The sequence below is a fragment of the Salvelinus alpinus genome, chromosome 4 (assembly GCF_045679555.1).
Source record: "Salvelinus alpinus chromosome 4, SLU_Salpinus.1, whole genome shotgun sequence".
Classification (NCBI taxonomy): Eukaryota; Metazoa; Chordata; class Actinopteri; order Salmoniformes; family Salmonidae; genus Salvelinus; species Salvelinus alpinus.
Genome location: NC_092089.1, coordinates 37011548 through 37028599, shown reverse-complemented (window position 1 = coordinate 37028599; position 17052 = coordinate 37011548). Strand labels below are relative to the sequence as shown.

Here is a 17052-nt window from a genome sequence, read left to right as displayed (position 1 = left end):
ACCCAACAACACACTTCACGTCACAGCAGTGATAAATGTGGGACTGAGTCCTGCTGTAGCTGCAGGTGTATAAAGACGGAGCTGGCTGGAACAGGGGGGAGTGTAGAGAGAGCTGGGGTTCACTCCACCCTCCTTCCTTTCTCTCTCTCCCATTGATGTCAGAAAAATCTGCTCCTTCCCAGGAGAGCGAGAGAGGCAGCGAGAGTCACCAAGGCAACACCCCCCCCCCCACCCCCAGCACCCCGGTATACACACTCCATGGCCCCCAAAAAGAAAGAGCGAAAGATGAATGGAGAAGGGGGAAATGAATACACCGTAGCAGGAGAAGAAAAGCTCTTTCAGAGTCACCGTGCTCTCCACATATGGCATAGCTCCCAAAAGCAAGGAGACAGAGAAAGCCAGCTCCGAGAGAGAGGGTGAGAGAGAGAGAGAGAGATAGAGAGAGAGGAGAGAGGAGAGAGAGGGTGAGAGAAATAAGAGAGAGGAGAGAGAAAGAGGAGAATGAGAGGAGAGAGAGAGGAGAAAGAGAATGAGAGAGTATGCTGTTCATCATAAAGTGACAACAGGCGGCCTGGTGTACTCACACAATTACATCCATTCCTTCCCATGTCTGTGTGGAAACTTTTCATTCACTCCCATTCTATTATGATTTACTTCTCCAGGAGCTACTGACACGGAGCACCATGAGTGGCTGCTACGGACGGAGGCTCACACACTGCTTGTGTGTGATCCATAGAATCTAAAACATATCTCAATTGTCATATTTCTCTATTGTGTGCGATAATGTCCTGCAGTTCATGGTCATGGGATTAGCGGATGGACTGTGCAACTGTTGGGTTGGGGTTACTGTATTCACCTTGCTGTCTGCCTCTTTGCAATTCTGCAAACATTTTGTAATTTACAAATGAGATCTTCCTCTGTCATAGAGAGTGAACGGTGTCCTGATGAGACAGCAACTTTTCTGACTGAGCCAGGTGAAATCAGAATCATTATTATGGATATATCCAAAGAATTGTCTATAGAAAAAACTCAAACAAAAGGAAATACAGCTAGTTTGCTGTCATTTCAACGGCAGAGATTGACGTGATTTTGTTTTCGGTCGATGGCGAGCTAACAAAAGACAAGAATGTTAGCCAGGCTGAATGGAAAGAATTCTTTGATTGCATAGCAATGATGGGAAAATATTTCCTTTGGTGGAAGGATGAAATAGTATGAATTGACTTATCAAAGTAATGTTTTTAATGAAAATATGTCACTCATTATTTTAATATGTTGGTAAGCAGTTTATTAAAGTAATAAGGAACCTTCCAGGTTTTGTAGTATATGGCAAATATACCACGGCTAAGGGGTGTATCCACTCCACTTTCGTAGTGCCTAAGAACAGCCCTTATCAGTGGTATATTGGCCATATACAGTACCACACCACTTCAGACCTTATTGCTTAAATACCCAAGAAGTAACCAAAATGGCCACTTTATGTTATTGTACTCTGTTTATGTACAAATAAAAGTAAGAAATGGGTTTAATCTCTATAATTTTGAGGCCAAAATAAGCCTAAACAGCAGACTCAAGTTGCATAGCAACAAATAACACAATGTGTCAAGGACAAGGACCTGTAGATTACAGGTTAGGGGTCCAGTGTGTGGCTGAGCTCCTGAAGATTTTCATACATTAATGTCACGCTTTGTCTTGAATAAGATGACCCACCACCCACCGTGCCCCCCTGTGGAGTAACAGTGGTTTTGCTCACTCTGCACATTGATCCACGCTGTATGGGAGATGATTGCCCGGCTGCTCTCGGACTGGCCCACTTGGCATTCGTAGGGGGCGTCGTCCTCCAATTCGGTTTTCTCGATTTGGAGATAGTACTGTCCTGGAGTAGAGAGAGACACAAGGACAGTAATTCATGTTGTAATGACACATTATCTTGTAATTGCGAAGCTTCACACAATGAACTGTAATTACAATGAGAGGTGGTCCATTTAGTCTCTACCATTCACTCTTCATCTGAAATAGCTCTCTTTGTACACGTCCAATGTACATCTATGAACATTTACTACCAAGCCCCTGTGTCTCTATGGGGCACTGGGTCCAAAAAGCACTGAGTTTTGAATTACCTTCAACCGAGGAAACATGGTTGAATGAACACAGATGTTTTGTGTGGGAAATGAAAGACTTGAATATCTGTAATGCTGCCAGATGGTGTGGTTGGTACAGAGCTGTTATAATACTGTAGATTCAGCGTAATGTCTGCCTGCATCATTGATACCTATGGGGAAACAGACTGGTAGGATTCTCATTTATCAGGCACCAAGTTGAAGCCCTTGAAAAGAGGAGAGAGAGAGTGGTTTTGACTACCGACCACTGTGAGAGAGCTTGGTTTCCACACAAACAGTACTGAGGAGGATCTTAGCACCAGATACACACTGGAATTACATCTGTTTATAACACAAGAGGCTTTAGTCCAATTCAGTAAATATTTTCTCTAGCATTGTGTACCTGATTTTCGGGGACATTTTGCTTGCAACTTGGTCTCACACCCTGTTGATTTACCATTAGGCTACGTAGGTTTGGAAAATAGCAGACTAACCAACGAAGAGGGATAGCTGTGTGGTGTATGAAGTCTGACTCCAGATCTGTCATGTTGTTTTATATTGCTGGGAATATGGTATGTATCGATTGAGGAGGACAGACAAAGTACCTCTCCATCTTTATTTCTCTCCTGATAGTGTTTCACCATCCACGGTTTAATATGTTGACTGATGCCATTAAACGTGTGTATTATAGGATGTTTGGGGTCTGGGAGGCTTTTTCCTGCTTTGTGTCGCTCTCTGACTCACAGCGTACTAACATGTATAAAATAACATCTTGGTGTGACAACCACCCAGTCCTAAAAAAGGACTCATCAACAAAGCTGGCAAGATAATTAATACCAACCAGCAGCAATTTTCACATCTATGCTATCATACAGCGGGAAGACTTCGAATTATTAATAATTTTCCTCTTTCCTGAAATTACTCACCACAAATGCCGCAATCAACTTGCCAAGTGTGTGTGTGTGAGCGTATGTGAGAGTGTGAGAGCTCTTTCAGCGCCAACAGACATCACTGATGGTGACAATCAGTGACAAGTACCATCGAGTGGCGTCAAGTGATAACGCTTGTGTTTTTGCTTCTATAGATTTAAGTATGTGTTTGCCACAAGCATATATATCTGTCTCTTTGTTTGTGTGAATATATGTGTATGTATGCATAAGTGTGTGTGTGCAAATATAGGTGTCTGTGTGTTCATCAGTGTGTGTGTGTGGTTGTTGTTCTTTTATCCTTTGACCCAGTTTCAGTGGAGAGCAGTGTGTGTGTGTGTGTGTGTGTGTGTGTGTGTGTGTGTGTGTGTGTGTGTGTGTGTGTGTGTGTGTGTGTGTGTGTGTGTGTGTGTGTGTGTGTGTGTGTGTGTGTGTGTGTGTGTGTGTGCGTGTGCGTGTGTGTGTGTGTGTGTGTGTGTGTCTGCCAGTCTGCTAGTGTTGTGTCTCACAACAGCCATGGCACCATGGAATAGCACCATACGGCTCTGTGCTGGTTGATCATGAGCAAATGCTATGCTCTTATTTAGGATTGCCTTCTAATTGGCGATTACTTTTTATACACGCCGTGTGCAGATCCTGCTACATACTTTTATTCTCATCTCACTCTCTCTCTCTTTCTCTCTCTCTCAATTCCATTTTAATTTAAGGGGGTTTGGACACACCTACTCATTCAAGGGTTTTTCTTTATTTTTGATGTTGTAGAATCATTTCTACATTGTATGTATTGAAGACATCAAAACTTTGAAATAACACGTGGAATCATGTAGTAACAAAAAAAGTGTTCAACAAATCAAAATATTTTTATATTTGAGATTCTTCAAAGTAGCCACCCTTTGCCTTGATGACAGCTTTGCACACTCTTGGCATTCTCTCAACCAGCTTCATGAGGTAGTCACCTGGAAGACATTTCAATTAACAGGTGTGCCTTGTTAAAAGTTAATTTGTGGAATTTATTTCCTTCTTAATGCGTTTGAGCAAATCAGTTGTGTTGTGACAAGGTAGGGGTGGTATACAGAAGATAGCACTATTTGGTAAAAGACCAAGTCCATATTATGGCAAGAACAGCTCAAATAAGCAAAGAGAAACAACAGTCATTAATTACATTACATTTACATTTAAGTCATTTAGCAGACGCTCTTATCCAGAGCGACTTACAAATTGGTGCATTCACCTTATGATATCCAGTGGAACAACCACTTTACAATAGTGCATCTAACTCTTTTAAGGGGGGGGGGGTTAGAAGGATTACTTTATCCTATCCTAGGTATTCCTTAAAGAGGTGGGGTTTCAGGTGTCTCCGGAAGGTGGTGATTGACTCCGCTGACCTGGCGTCGTGAGGGAGTTTGTTCCACCATTGGGGTGCCAGAGCAGCGAACAGTTTTGACTGGGCTGAGCGGTCTTCAATTAATTATTCAATTAATGTCTTCAATTACTTGAAGACATGAAGGTCAGTCAATCCGGAAAATGCCAAGAACTTTGAAAGTTTCTTCAAGTGCAGTGTCAAAAACCATGATGAATCTGGCTCTTATGAGGCACGCCACAGGAAAGGAAGACCCAGAGTAACCTTTGCTGCAGACAATAAGTTCATTAGAGTTTCCAGCCTCAAAAATTGCAGCCCAAATAAAGGATTCACAGAGTTCAAGTAACAGACACATCTCAACATCAACTGTTCAGAGGAGACTGCGCGAATCAAGCCTTCAAAGTCGAATAGCTGCAAAGAAACCACTACTAAAGGACACCAATAATAAGAAGAGACTTGCTTGGGCCAAGAAATAAGAGCAATAGACATTAGTCATTCTGCCCCTGAACAAGGCAGTTAACCCCCTGTTCCTAGGCCATTATTGAAAATAAGAATTTGTTCTTAACTGACTTGCCTAGTTAAATAAAGGTAAAATAAAAAATAAAAAGACCTGTGGAAATCTGTTGTTTGCTCTGATGAGTCCAAATGTGAGATTTTTGGTTCCAACCGCCGTGTCTTTGTGAGACGCAGAGTCGGTGAACAGATGATCTCCACATGTGTAGTTCCCACCGTGAAGCACGGAAGACGAGGTGTGATGGTGTGGGGTGCTTTGCTGGTGACACTGTCAGTATTCTTTTTTTAAATTCAAGGCACACTTAACCAGCATGGCTACCACAGCATTCTGCAGCGATACGCCATCCCATCTGGTTTGAGCTTAGTGGGACTAGCATTTTTTTTCAACAAAACAATGACCCAATGACACCTCCAGGCTGTGTAAGGGCTATTTGACCAAGAAGGAGAGTGATGGAGTGCTGCATCAGATGACCTGGCCTCCACAATCACCCGACCTCAAACCAATTGAGATGGTTTGGGATGAGTTGGACCGCAGAGTGAAGGAAAAGCAGCCAACAATTGCTGAGCATATGTGGGAACTCCTTCAAGACTGTTGGAAAAGCTTTCCAAGTGAAGCTGGTTGAGAGAATGTCAAGATTGTGCAAAACTGTCATCAAGGCAAAGGTGCCTACTTTGAAGAATCTCAAATATAAAGTACATTTTGATTTGTTTAACACTTTTTTGGTTACTACATGATTCCACATGTGTTATTTTTGATGTCTTCACTATTATTCTACAATGTAGAAAATAGTACAAATAAAGAAAAACCCTTGAATGGGTAGGTGTGTCCAAACTTTTGACTGGTACTGTATGTTTACATTGCCAAAGCGAGTGAAATAGTAATAAACAAAAGTGAAATAGACAATAAAAATGAACAGTAAACATTACACTCGTTCCAAAAGTTCCAAAAGAATAAAGATATTTCAAATGTCATATTATTTATATGTACAGTGTTGTAAGGATGTGCAAATAGTTAAAGTACAAAAGGGAAAATAAATAAACATAAATATAAGTTGTATTTACAGTGGTGTTTGTTCTTCACTGGTTGCACTTTTCTTGGGGCAAATAGTCACAAATATTGTTGCTGTGATGACACACTGTGGTATTTCACCCAATAGATATAGGAGTTTATAAAAATTGGATTTGTTTTCGAATTCTTTGTGGGTCTGTGTAATCTGAGGGAAATATGTCTCTAATATGGTCATACATTTGGCAGGAGGTTAGGAAGTGCAGCTCAGCTTCCACCTAATTTTGTGGCAGGTGTGCACATAGCCTGTCTTCTCTTAAGAGCCAGGTCTGCCTTCAGCGGCCTTTCTCAATAGCAAACCTATGCTAACTGAGTCTGCACATAATCAAAGATGTCCTTTATTTTGGGTCAGGCACAGTGGTCAGGGCCAAATAGCATTTTAGTTTGCTCTGTTTTTTTGTAAATTCTTTCCAATGTGTCAAGTAATTATCTTTTTGTCTTTTCATGATTTGGTTGGGTCTAATTGTATTGCTGTCATCTCTCTCTATCTCTATATCTCTCACTCTCTCTTGCCACTTTCATTTTCCCTTTATTCACTTCTGAGGGGGACAATGGTGGTGCACGCGAGGCTATTTCACATTCACATAGTCTCTGTAGTCACAGATGGCCTCTGTTTAGACGTCCTCTGTTAAGCCACTACCATCAGGTCCCCGTGGTAACTTCATTTAGGCCTATCACTGTGTCCTTCATGCATATCAAGGCTATACAGTGTAGACTTACTGCTACTATGTCTGTCTTACAGCCAATGCAATTAAAGCCGACAGATGCACCGTTCACCCTCACAGCGAACAACCTGTAATTTGAAATATGTCACAATAAAGAATCAAATTCCACACACTCAAATTCATCAAATTCACACACTTCTTAGAGCAACAACACAATGCTTGAACTCTTGGCCCTTTTGACCTGTTTGCGTGGCTTGTGTATACCTTCATTCTGCGACTGCATCTCTGTGCTCATAATGCAGACATATTCCTCATGTTCATCTTGTCCATGGGTTGTCTACCACTCAATGTATTCATTTGGTAGCTTGATTTCTGCATCTGCTCAAGCTGTAAAAACACATTTGTGTTGGGCTACTACCCATGTGTGTTATCATTTTCTGCTTCCCTGTCATTATTTCTTACCCAATTTTGATATATTGTTTTCCCACCCATTTCCCCCTACTACTAATATTTCCCTACTTTATATTCAACCATAACGCAAACGCCAACCCTACACCTAGCTATATGTCTGCATCCTGGTTCAACCCTAGCCCTAGCCTCAAACACAACCCTAAATCTAACCCTAGCTTCATGTCCACAGCCCGGCTCAACCCTGGCCATAACCCTAACCCTAGCTTCAAGTCCACATCCTGGTTTAGCCCTAACCATCAACCACAACCCAAACTCTAACCCTAACCCTTCCCCGGGCTCTCACCTCTCTTAGGGTCCCCCAACAGGCTGTAGCGAGGGAACCCCGGCAGTCTCTGTTGTGGACCCAGAAGCAGGCCATCCTTCACCCACTGGACAACCCCTGAGGGCCTCAGCACCTCACACTTCAGCATCAGCGTAGTCCCCGCACGCACCGTCATGTTCTTGGGCTGGGTCCTGAACGCCTGCTGGGCCCCCACCTCCACCACACCTGAAGAAGAGAGGGAGGGAAAGGAGGGAAGATGGTGAGAGGATGGAGAGGAAAGAGGGAACAGAGGGAGGGATGGGTTAGGGGGATTGGAAAATGGATGGAGGGAGAGGAGGAGGGTGAGAAGATGGAGGGGAAGAAGGGAAAGCTAGGAAGGCAGGGGATGAGGGCTCAAATAAACACAGTAGAGTTGGGCCACATTATTCATCACATCGTATGTTTTATTGATGGGAAATTGGAGCAATTCGGCCCTGCAAATGAGTCAATAATGTAATTACTGCGAATTAAACCCCTCCTCGGTCCAGGAGATAAGGAATGGAAAGGAAGAGAGGGCGGGGGGGGGGCAAGAACCCATTGCTTTTTCTTCACTGGCGATGTCCCTTCGGCTAATTTCTACAGATGAGAGTAATGATATTTGGTTTAATGCCCTCGTTTATCATAGGTGATGTGGGGGTGTCAGAAGGTGGGTGTGGGCAATCCCTCACTCCCTGTATGAAGTGAAACGCTCCGGTACACTGCACTGGTGGCTGGAAGGTAACCTTACCGCCACTCAGCCAGCCTGGGAGTGAGTGAAGTGGAGGCTAGAACAATGAGACCAGGATCACAAGGTAATGCGATTGTAGCTCTGCATGCAAAGTCCTATGCAAATTAGGGGCCCTAATATATAAGCATGCATCTTATTTTTAAACTATGCAGTGGAGAGGAGAGCAGCTATTTACACCGCCTAATTCTGGAAGGTTGTTTGAATCTTGACCCTCTTTGAGCCAATCACAAAGTTGTTTGCGAACTGCATGCTCAGCTGCGCCTCGGCAACGTGAGTGAGAGGAAAAACTCTCAGATCAAGGGGACATCAGTCACCTCACGTCAAACGTGAAGGGCAAGATTGGCCAGTATAGACAACACATGCAAACAACCAGCCACAAAATCACATTTGCATATCAGTTTACATAAATGAATACACAACAATTCAGTGTACAAATGAGCAGCAACAGGAAGTTGAAAAATAGACAGGAACAAAATGGATTATTCTCTTCTTCTACTGCCACTACCTAGAGATGTGCATGGGGGATGGAAGTGGTAAGACAGGCAAACACCGTAGGCCATTGATTTCCTTTCCCCATCCAAGGATTTGGTGTCTATTTGAACGAGATTATGGCTTGGAATTATGCTATGGAGCTGATGCTGCCCACAAAACTCTATGGCCTTCGCTGTCACAACAAGATGGAAGCAGAGGCTAGCCATACTCTGGAGTATAAGCTCAACCGTTATCATCAAATCAAATCAAGTTTAGACTGGCCACCCCTCTACCTGTCCCAGACCTGCTGTTTTCAACTCTCTAGAGACCGCAGGAGCGGTAGAGATACTCTTAATGATCGGCTATGAAAAGCCAACTGACATTTACTCCTAATTATTATTTGACCATGCTGGTCATTTATGAACATTTGAACATCTTGGCCATGTTCTGTTATAATCTCCACCCGGCACAGCCAGAAGAGGACTGGCCACCCCTCATAGCCTGGTTCCTCTCTAGGTTTCTTCCTAGTTTTTGGCCTTTCTAGGGAGTTTTTCCTAGCCGCCGTGCTTCTACACCTGCATTGCTTGCTGTTTGGGGTTTTAGGCTGGGTTTCTGTACAGCACTTCGAGATATTAGCTGATGTACGAAGGGCTATATAAAATAAACTTGATTTGATTTGATACCTGTTACTTGTTAACTTACTGAACAATGTCTCTCTGTTTCTCTCTGTGATGTTTTCAAAGGCAGGAGAGAGAGAATGTAAATGTAAAGGCATGCTATCAGACCTCATCAACTTTAAATAATTATGCCAGCAGTACAGTGGGATCTGTTCCATTAACAGATTAGTGTGGATAATAAATATTCGTTGTGATTGTTAGATTTATTTTGGAGCTGATTTACTGTATGTGTCAGTAAATGTGCTGTAACTGCATAATGATGCTATGAACACTGGAACTAGATTTGTTTTACAGAGCAAAGGCTTACAAGTACTGTGGGATTTCATGTGGATTGACGGCCACCATTTTTTAATATGATTTACAAAATAATCCAAACAGATTGTCATTGTCTGAGGAGTTCCAGCAGCAGTAAACAGACGGTCACAGATTGTCATTGTCTGAGGAGTTCCAGCAGCAGTAAACAGACGGTCACAGATTGTCATTGTCTGAGGAGTTCCAGCAGCAGTAAACAGACGGTCACAGATTGTCATTGTCTGAGGAGTTCCAGCAGCAGTAAACAGACGGTCACAGATTGTCATTGTCTGAGGAGTTCCAGCAGCAGTAAACAGACGGTCACAGATTGTCATTGTCTGAGGAGTTCCAGCAGCAGTAAACAGACAGTCACAGATTGTCATTGTCTGAGGAGTTCCAGCAGCAGTAAACAGACGGTCACAGATTGTCATTGTCTGAGGAGTTCCAGCAGCAGTAAACAGACGGTCACAGATTGTCATTGTCTGAGGAGTTCCAGCAGCAGTAAACAGACAGTCACAGATTGTCATTGTCTGAGGAGTTCCAGCAGCAGTAAACAGACGGTCACAGATTGTCATTGTCTGAGGAGTTCCAGCAGCAGTAAACAGACGGTCACAGATTGTCATTGTCTGAGGAATTCCAGCAGCAGTAAACAGACGGTCACAGATTGGAAAAACAACAACCTTGACAGCCTGGGGAATCGACAGCGTATTTTGAGAAAACAATTAGCCACTCGTCACAGGATCCTTCTCTTCTGACAATGTGTTGTCGTTAAGCTGTCCTGTTTCTGCTCCCATTCAGTTGGTTTTGCTCTTCTGAGAACCAGCTGGTACATTGGCAAGGAAGCGTAATGTTGAGGCCTTAGCACAATGTCTAATTGTATCAATGTGATTGTCGATGAATAACAATCCAATGCCAGAAGTGTGCAATGCAAGGTAAGTGAAAAGCAAAGGGTATTAGCGAGGAATAATTCCTGATGTGCTACATACAATTATCAACAACACTACAACAGTCCACAGAAACCTTGATGCAAACTCATCCATTGATTTGAACAGAACTCTAGGTTATGCCTCTCATAAAGTCAATGAGAGCACAGTGCTATAGAGTAGTATAATGGTGTGTAACTTAACAGAAGGCCTTGCTGAGTTCAAAAGGTGACAATAGTTCCATTGTGGCTGTTTTTCTTACCCCATTGCAGAGTGAGGAGAAGAAGAAGTGGACTAGAGAAGCACGTTGTTGATGACAAACCCATCTCAAACCTCAGGCTCCAATCGTTTGATGCAGGCCCTGCGGAATCCTGAAACGACAAATCACAGAGATGACAGACAGTGAACTGTTTGTCAATTTATTTATTTTTTATTTTACCTTTATTTAACTAGGCAAGTTGAGAACATATTCTAATTTACAATGACGGCCTACCGTCATGTTGGTGAAAGTTGAGTTAGTCAAGGCTTAGGTGACTCAATGTCAAGTTTTGAGTCACCGAGCACACAAAGTATTCTCAAAGCCATAGCCACATATTGTGCTAGCTACTGTAGCTAGCTATGTTGGTGAAGACAGACTAACCTGGTTACTGATCATTGGATGACTCTTGCATGCACTAGTAAATTAACCCATCAACAGTTTTGATTTAAATCCATGAGTAACACTATGTCTACGTCCATTACATTCTGTTCTAATCTAACACTCCCCCTCTGCCTGTTTCTTTTGGAAAGGGACCCTTTTTAAGTTAGTTTGCAATCAATCAATTTATCTGTCGCGGTGGAACAAATAATAGTGATTTACTTGATTGAAAACTAAACATTTTCTCATCTGAATAAACAAAATGAATTAAAAGAAACGGTTCTTTGAGGCATCTCCCTCAGTCGATTAGTTGCACTCCAACAGGCTTTGATAAGAATTAGCTCACACTCAATTATTCCTGGCTCTCAGAAACATCAGTGCATTTCAGAGCCCCCCAACATGCACTTTGAACACACAAGGGCAATTTGATCCCCCTTCACCACATTAGATGTCTGTTCTGAGCTCTCAAAAACAAATCTGCCTCCCCCCCCCCTCTCCCCCCCTCTCCCTTTCTCTCTCACACACCATCACTCTCTTTATTTCTCTTACTCTCCCTCTTTTTTTCTCTCTGTCTGTTTCTCTTTCTCTCTCTCACTGTCTCTCTCTCTGCCTCCCTTTCCCTCTTTCTAATACACCCTTTATTAAAGGGTCAATCTGCAGTTGCTACATGTATTTACATTTTTGGACTCACTGTATATAGGATATGTACCCATTGATTCTTGAAGAATATAACTTCAATATAACTTAACTTCATGAGCTTGGTTCAATTGTCGTATCCCCTCAGAACCCAAAACAAAAGCTCCAATGTTTGTAAACAATGTAAATGTAAAATAACACTGTATAGCCTCAAAACATGGTTAAAATTCTACTTTTGATATCATGGATTGTCAGTCCTTGCTCTGTTTATGAATTTGAGAGTGGTTACATTTCGCTTTGTTTTAACCTGACCTGCTGATTGCCCCTTTAAAACACCATAAGCATTTTAACCCCGACCGATGTTCATTAATTGATTTTCCTCATACTTATTTTCCATCCCGTTTGCCCTTTTCCTCACATCTGAGATCTAAATACCAGAGAGAGTAAAGTGCTGGCTGGTTGGTTTCTATATGTGTAATGAAAGTTCCCCATGCCTTCCCTCCTCCGTTGTGGGAGTGATGCTGTTACTGCAGAACTGCAGGGGCCCAACTTGGCTGAGAGGGAGAGAGGTGAAACTGGTCTGGAGAGGAAGGCTACATGACTCAACACGTTTCTACCGGACATCTTAATGAAAAGAGCCGCAGCCTACTAACTCTGACCTCCCGTCCCCTCCCCTCCCCGCACTACCGCCACCACTGCTAACCCAAACACAGGGCTTAATTACTGGGAAAATAGGTCCTTGCACAAAATGGAGGATTGGTTCATTCTCTAGTGTTTGCTTTTGTTTCGTTTCATTGTCCTTAACAATGTTTATTTTAGGGTTGGGTCTTGGCTGTGTCTGTTGGATGGACTCTGATGAAGTCATGTTAGAATTAAAATGAATGGAGAAAACAATTGCAGAAAACAATCATCCCAAAAATAATAATTTATGTTTTATTGTCACAAACACCAGATAGGTGCAGTGAAATGTGTTGATTTCCAGGGTCAGCTATGGTAGGGTAAGTGCCTTGCTCAAGGGCACATCAGCAGATATTTTACCTTGTCGGCTCAGGTATTCAAACCAGCAACACTCTAATCACTAGGCTACCTGAGAAAACCATACACACGAATATGCACGCATGAAGACATGCATGCAAGCACACACACAAACACATATTCAAAATTCACAATATGAGACACAAACCGCTAAAAAGCAGGCCTTCGGCCCCGGCAGCTAATCGAGTTCTTGTCCTTGCACAGATATCTGTCATTATCCAGAACTAGCTCAACAAGCTTCATAACACGCACGCATGCACACAGTATAATGGAATACATGAACAATTACATTCATTCAGTATCTACAGTGCCTTCAGAAAGAACTCACACTCCTTGAATTTTTCCACATTTACTCAAGTGCTATCAAGCTAAATAATGTATTTGTCTAGGAAAACCTTGTACTGTATAATATAACATGTGTTTCACTGACAACAATAGAGTTGTATGAGTCAGGATGAGATTGAAAACTGAAGCTCACCACCCAGGATAAGCATTGTTGTAACTTGCCTGTATAAGTCAGTAGATATTCTACCTTCACTGCTACTACAGTTTCTGACCTTGTCCCTCACTAGCTTTCCACAGATGCAAATGAGAAAGTTTGATTTGAAATTTGATTCGCTCTCGGAGACAAGTCAGCCATTCTCCCCTCCAGGGTATTGGAGAGAGCAGAGGCATCAGGCGTGACCCCGACAGGTAGATTTTTAATGGCTTCTTTCATAACATCATCAAACGACTCAATACACTCAATCCTGGACCAATTTGATGCAAAACCCCATGAAATCACTCAATGTGCAGAAAATGAAGCCTCAACCTCATGCAACCATGCAATTCAGATATGGTCCTACATCTTAATATCAGGCTCACCCACACACCGCCAATCTCACCATTAACCTGTGGGCCCAATTACAGGGCCTCATAGGGGAGGTCTGTTGTGAACCCATTACACCACCGACACTCACCAGCAGAATCAGTTATAGGCCAAAGATGCAGATTAGGTTATCCACATGGCTTAATCGAACTAAAATCATTAATTGTGCATGAAAACATGGTGGTCCTCTGACAGTCTGATTAGCGTGAGCCTGCCTGCTTCTCCAGATGCAAATAGACAGAGCAAACTTCAAGCCAAGTCAAGGACGGGCAGGTGGACGAGCCAGATTACATCAGCCTCGTCCAGCAATTTACAGTGGCAGCTGGACAGCATGTCTCCGAGAAGCTCTTCTCACCAACCTGAGCAGAGTGTCTGTCTGCTTGGCTTGGTTTCTGGTTCTGCTCTGCAGAGTCGTCAACTTCGACTCAATGTGTCTCTCTCTCTGACTCCCTCACATGTCACTTGCCTCGAGAGAAAGTTGGAAGAGAGAAAAAAAGAGAGACAGAAGGAGAGAAGACCTCTTTTCAAACCTCCACTGACTCATCCTTATCTGTCTCCTGAGAGCTCACAGAGAGACCGTGGTAGAGAGAGAAAAAGAGAGCGATAGTGAGAGAGAGAAAGAGAGACAGTGCATCTCTCATAACGAAGTCACTAGTCTTTGAATATGCGTAGGGATTTGCATGAGAGAGAGAGAGAAGAGCTGTGCTTACCTGTTGAGCAACGTCGAGGCCCCGGAGCCACTCTCTATGTCTCGCCTGATCTCACGATGTCGCTTGGAACAAAAGTGTGCAGCGTGGATGAGAAAGAATGCCAATAGGACTCTCCCACTCTCTGACTCCACATGTACTGTATCCTCCTCTTCTTAGACAGGGAACGACACAGGAGGAAGAGAGAGAGGAGTGTGTATGAGGGTTAGGGGGGGTCATCTTAAGGAAAAATAGATGACAAAAAAACAGCTGACAACAAAAAAGTGATGCCACTCTTTTAGATGTTTTACATTGGCTATGGATAGGGAGTATATTGGCTAGGGATAGTAAGAATATAGGCTAGGGATAGGGATTATATAAGCTAGGGATAGGGAATATATTGGCTAGGGATAGTAAGAATATAGGTTAGGGACAGGGAGTATATTGGCTAGGGATAGGGAGTATATTGGCTAGGGACAGGGTTATATTGGCTAGGGATAGTGAGTATATAGGCTAGGCATAGGGAGTAGAGAAACAATATCATTTCAAGTCTACTAGAATATTCTACATTTCTAATAAAAAGCTTCAATATGCCTGTACAGTGTAGCTGTATTAAACAGCTGCAGCAGCAGGGGAGAATGTGATTCCTCTGCTCATCCTTTCCGAGGGAGACTACAGAACTCATAGTGTCTGGGGTTTGAGGGAGCAAGGGAACCTTCAAAGATACAAAGGCAACATGGATGTCTCCACTGCCGCCCGTTTTGTAACATTTATGCTCATACATAATGCATGGGACAGCGAGTATCCACTTTATTTTATATACTGAATACTCCTGGGGGGATTCAGCTGCGCTGCTGTAGAGTTGGAGACTTTACGCTGAATTCATTTTCCACTTCAGAATATTTGATTTTGTGCTGAAAGGTTCCAATATGCCTCCCAGTCTCCAGTTAACATTCACTTTCAGGTGTATACTTTAATATATATATATATACATATATATATATACAGTATATATATATAATCATTTTCATATACATATTAACGTGTACACCTGAAAGTGAATGGTGACTGGAGACTGGGAGGCATATTGGAACCTTTCTACAGTGACTAACACAAAGGTCACATTCTTTTCTACCAGTACGTATTTTTTATTTGACCCCACTTAGTGCTTTTTATGTACAATCTGCAGTATTCAGTCCATAGTCAACCATATACAGTACACACAGCATACATTAAACAGTACTCACCTACGGCCGTTGTACAGTTCCTTCATTGTGTGCTCAGCTATGAATTAGGCATAGACCCTCTGCAGCAGGTATTGTCTGTGGTGTTTCCACAGCTTCTGCAGGTAATAAAAAGAGGGCAGCAGCATGGAGCCCCTGTAGTGTGTGTGTACTGTGCTGTGTGCTGTGTGCTGTGTGCTGTGTGCTGTGTGCTGTGTGTGTGTGTGTGTGTGTGTGTGTGTGTGTGTGTGTGTGTGTGTGTGTGTGTGTGTGTGTGTGTGTGTGTGTGTGTGTGTGTGTGTGTGTGTGTGTGCGCAGTGGGGGTGGGGGGGGGATTGTGCTGTGGGGACAGATGCTAACAGCTGGGCCATGTAGTTGGAGGTGGCCCCTCAGACAGTCATTAAATACGGAAGCCCAGGGCTGAAAGGTTAATTCCCCTGCATGGAGGGGGTAGATAGGGGAGGAGGCAGAGAGGCGAGGGAGGCCATGGAGGAGCTCACTGCTCACACAAACAGCACTGTCAGCAACACGGCTAACGCAGGAGCCTCTGCGGCTAGACAGAGGGAGAGGAGAGAGAGACTGGGCCTGACAGAGAGATGGAGAGAGAAAAGAGTGATACAGAAGGGAGGGGTAGAGGGGAAATAGTGAGAAGAAGGCAGACAAGAACGAGGGAAATGGGGTAATGGAAAGAGTGAAACGAAGGATCGATGGAAAGAAACAGAGAAACAAGCAGGAAAATTGAAGATAGAAGAGGAAGGAATGAAAGGAATGAGAGAGAAACTGAAAGGAGTTTCTACAAGAGAGATGATTGACATGAGTTGTTTTGAAAAAAAGATGGAAGGGAACAGGAAGTCTTTGGATGCAAAGCAGGGCAGGCATTCACTTAGGGCCCCCGGCCGCTAGGGGGACCCCAACCAAAAAATTATATATATATAGGAACTCAGACTGGGTTCGAAATGTGGTTATGCATCAGCAGTTTTTGTCTTGTAATGTCAGTCACTGACATTCAGTCAATTTGCCCATGTCAGCAAAAACATTTTTAATTGGTAAGTTAATCTAGCCAGCTATCTGCACCTTGTAGCAATCATGTCCAAATTATTGACCAGGCACGCAGGGCATGTGCCCAGTGGGCCAGACCTTAAAACTGCAACATTTTCTGTCCGCTCCATGGCAAAATTTGTAGAATTCCATTAAATTCGTTTTTAAAATGCAACATTTCTCTCCACCCCATGGCAAAATGTGGCAAAATTAACTTTAAAACTTAAATTGCTTCTTTCTGCCATCCAGAAGGGCCCCACCAAAATACTATACCTATGAAGTGGGGTGCCCTCAAACCAAATCTCGCTTAGGGCCTCCAAAAAGCTAGGGCCGGCCCTGAGGTCAGAAGCAGAGATAGGGTAAAGCAATAAGCACTGCAATGAAAAAGAAGGGCAATAAGAGAGAAAGAGAAAGTTGTGTTTGCCTGTGTGTGTTTGCCTGT

At 43.1% G+C, this 17052-nt stretch overlaps 1 protein-coding gene across 2 annotated transcripts in view; it reads right to left on the bottom strand.

The window, feature by feature from the left end:
* LOC139573445 (nephrin-like) overlaps positions 1 to 15781 on the bottom strand; it is a 53145-nt gene extending 37364 nt beyond the window's left edge. The window contains exons 1-5 of one of the 2 annotated variants that reach the window (XM_071396897.1): positions 15597 to 15781; positions 14374 to 14524; positions 10750 to 10858; positions 7381 to 7584; positions 1751 to 1873 (exon numbers count right to left, since the gene is read on the bottom strand). In XM_071396897.1, the coding sequence (XP_071252998.1) occupies positions 1751 to 1873; positions 7381 to 7584; positions 10750 to 10813 (391 nt within the window). In that variant the 5' untranslated portion in view covers positions 10814 to 10858; positions 14374 to 14524; positions 15597 to 15781. The remainder of the gene's footprint in view (positions 1 to 1750; positions 1874 to 7380; positions 7585 to 10749; positions 10859 to 14373; positions 14525 to 15596) is intronic. The other variant, XM_071396895.1, reaches the window with a different exon arrangement.
* Positions 15782 to 17052: the final 1271 nt, after the last annotated feature.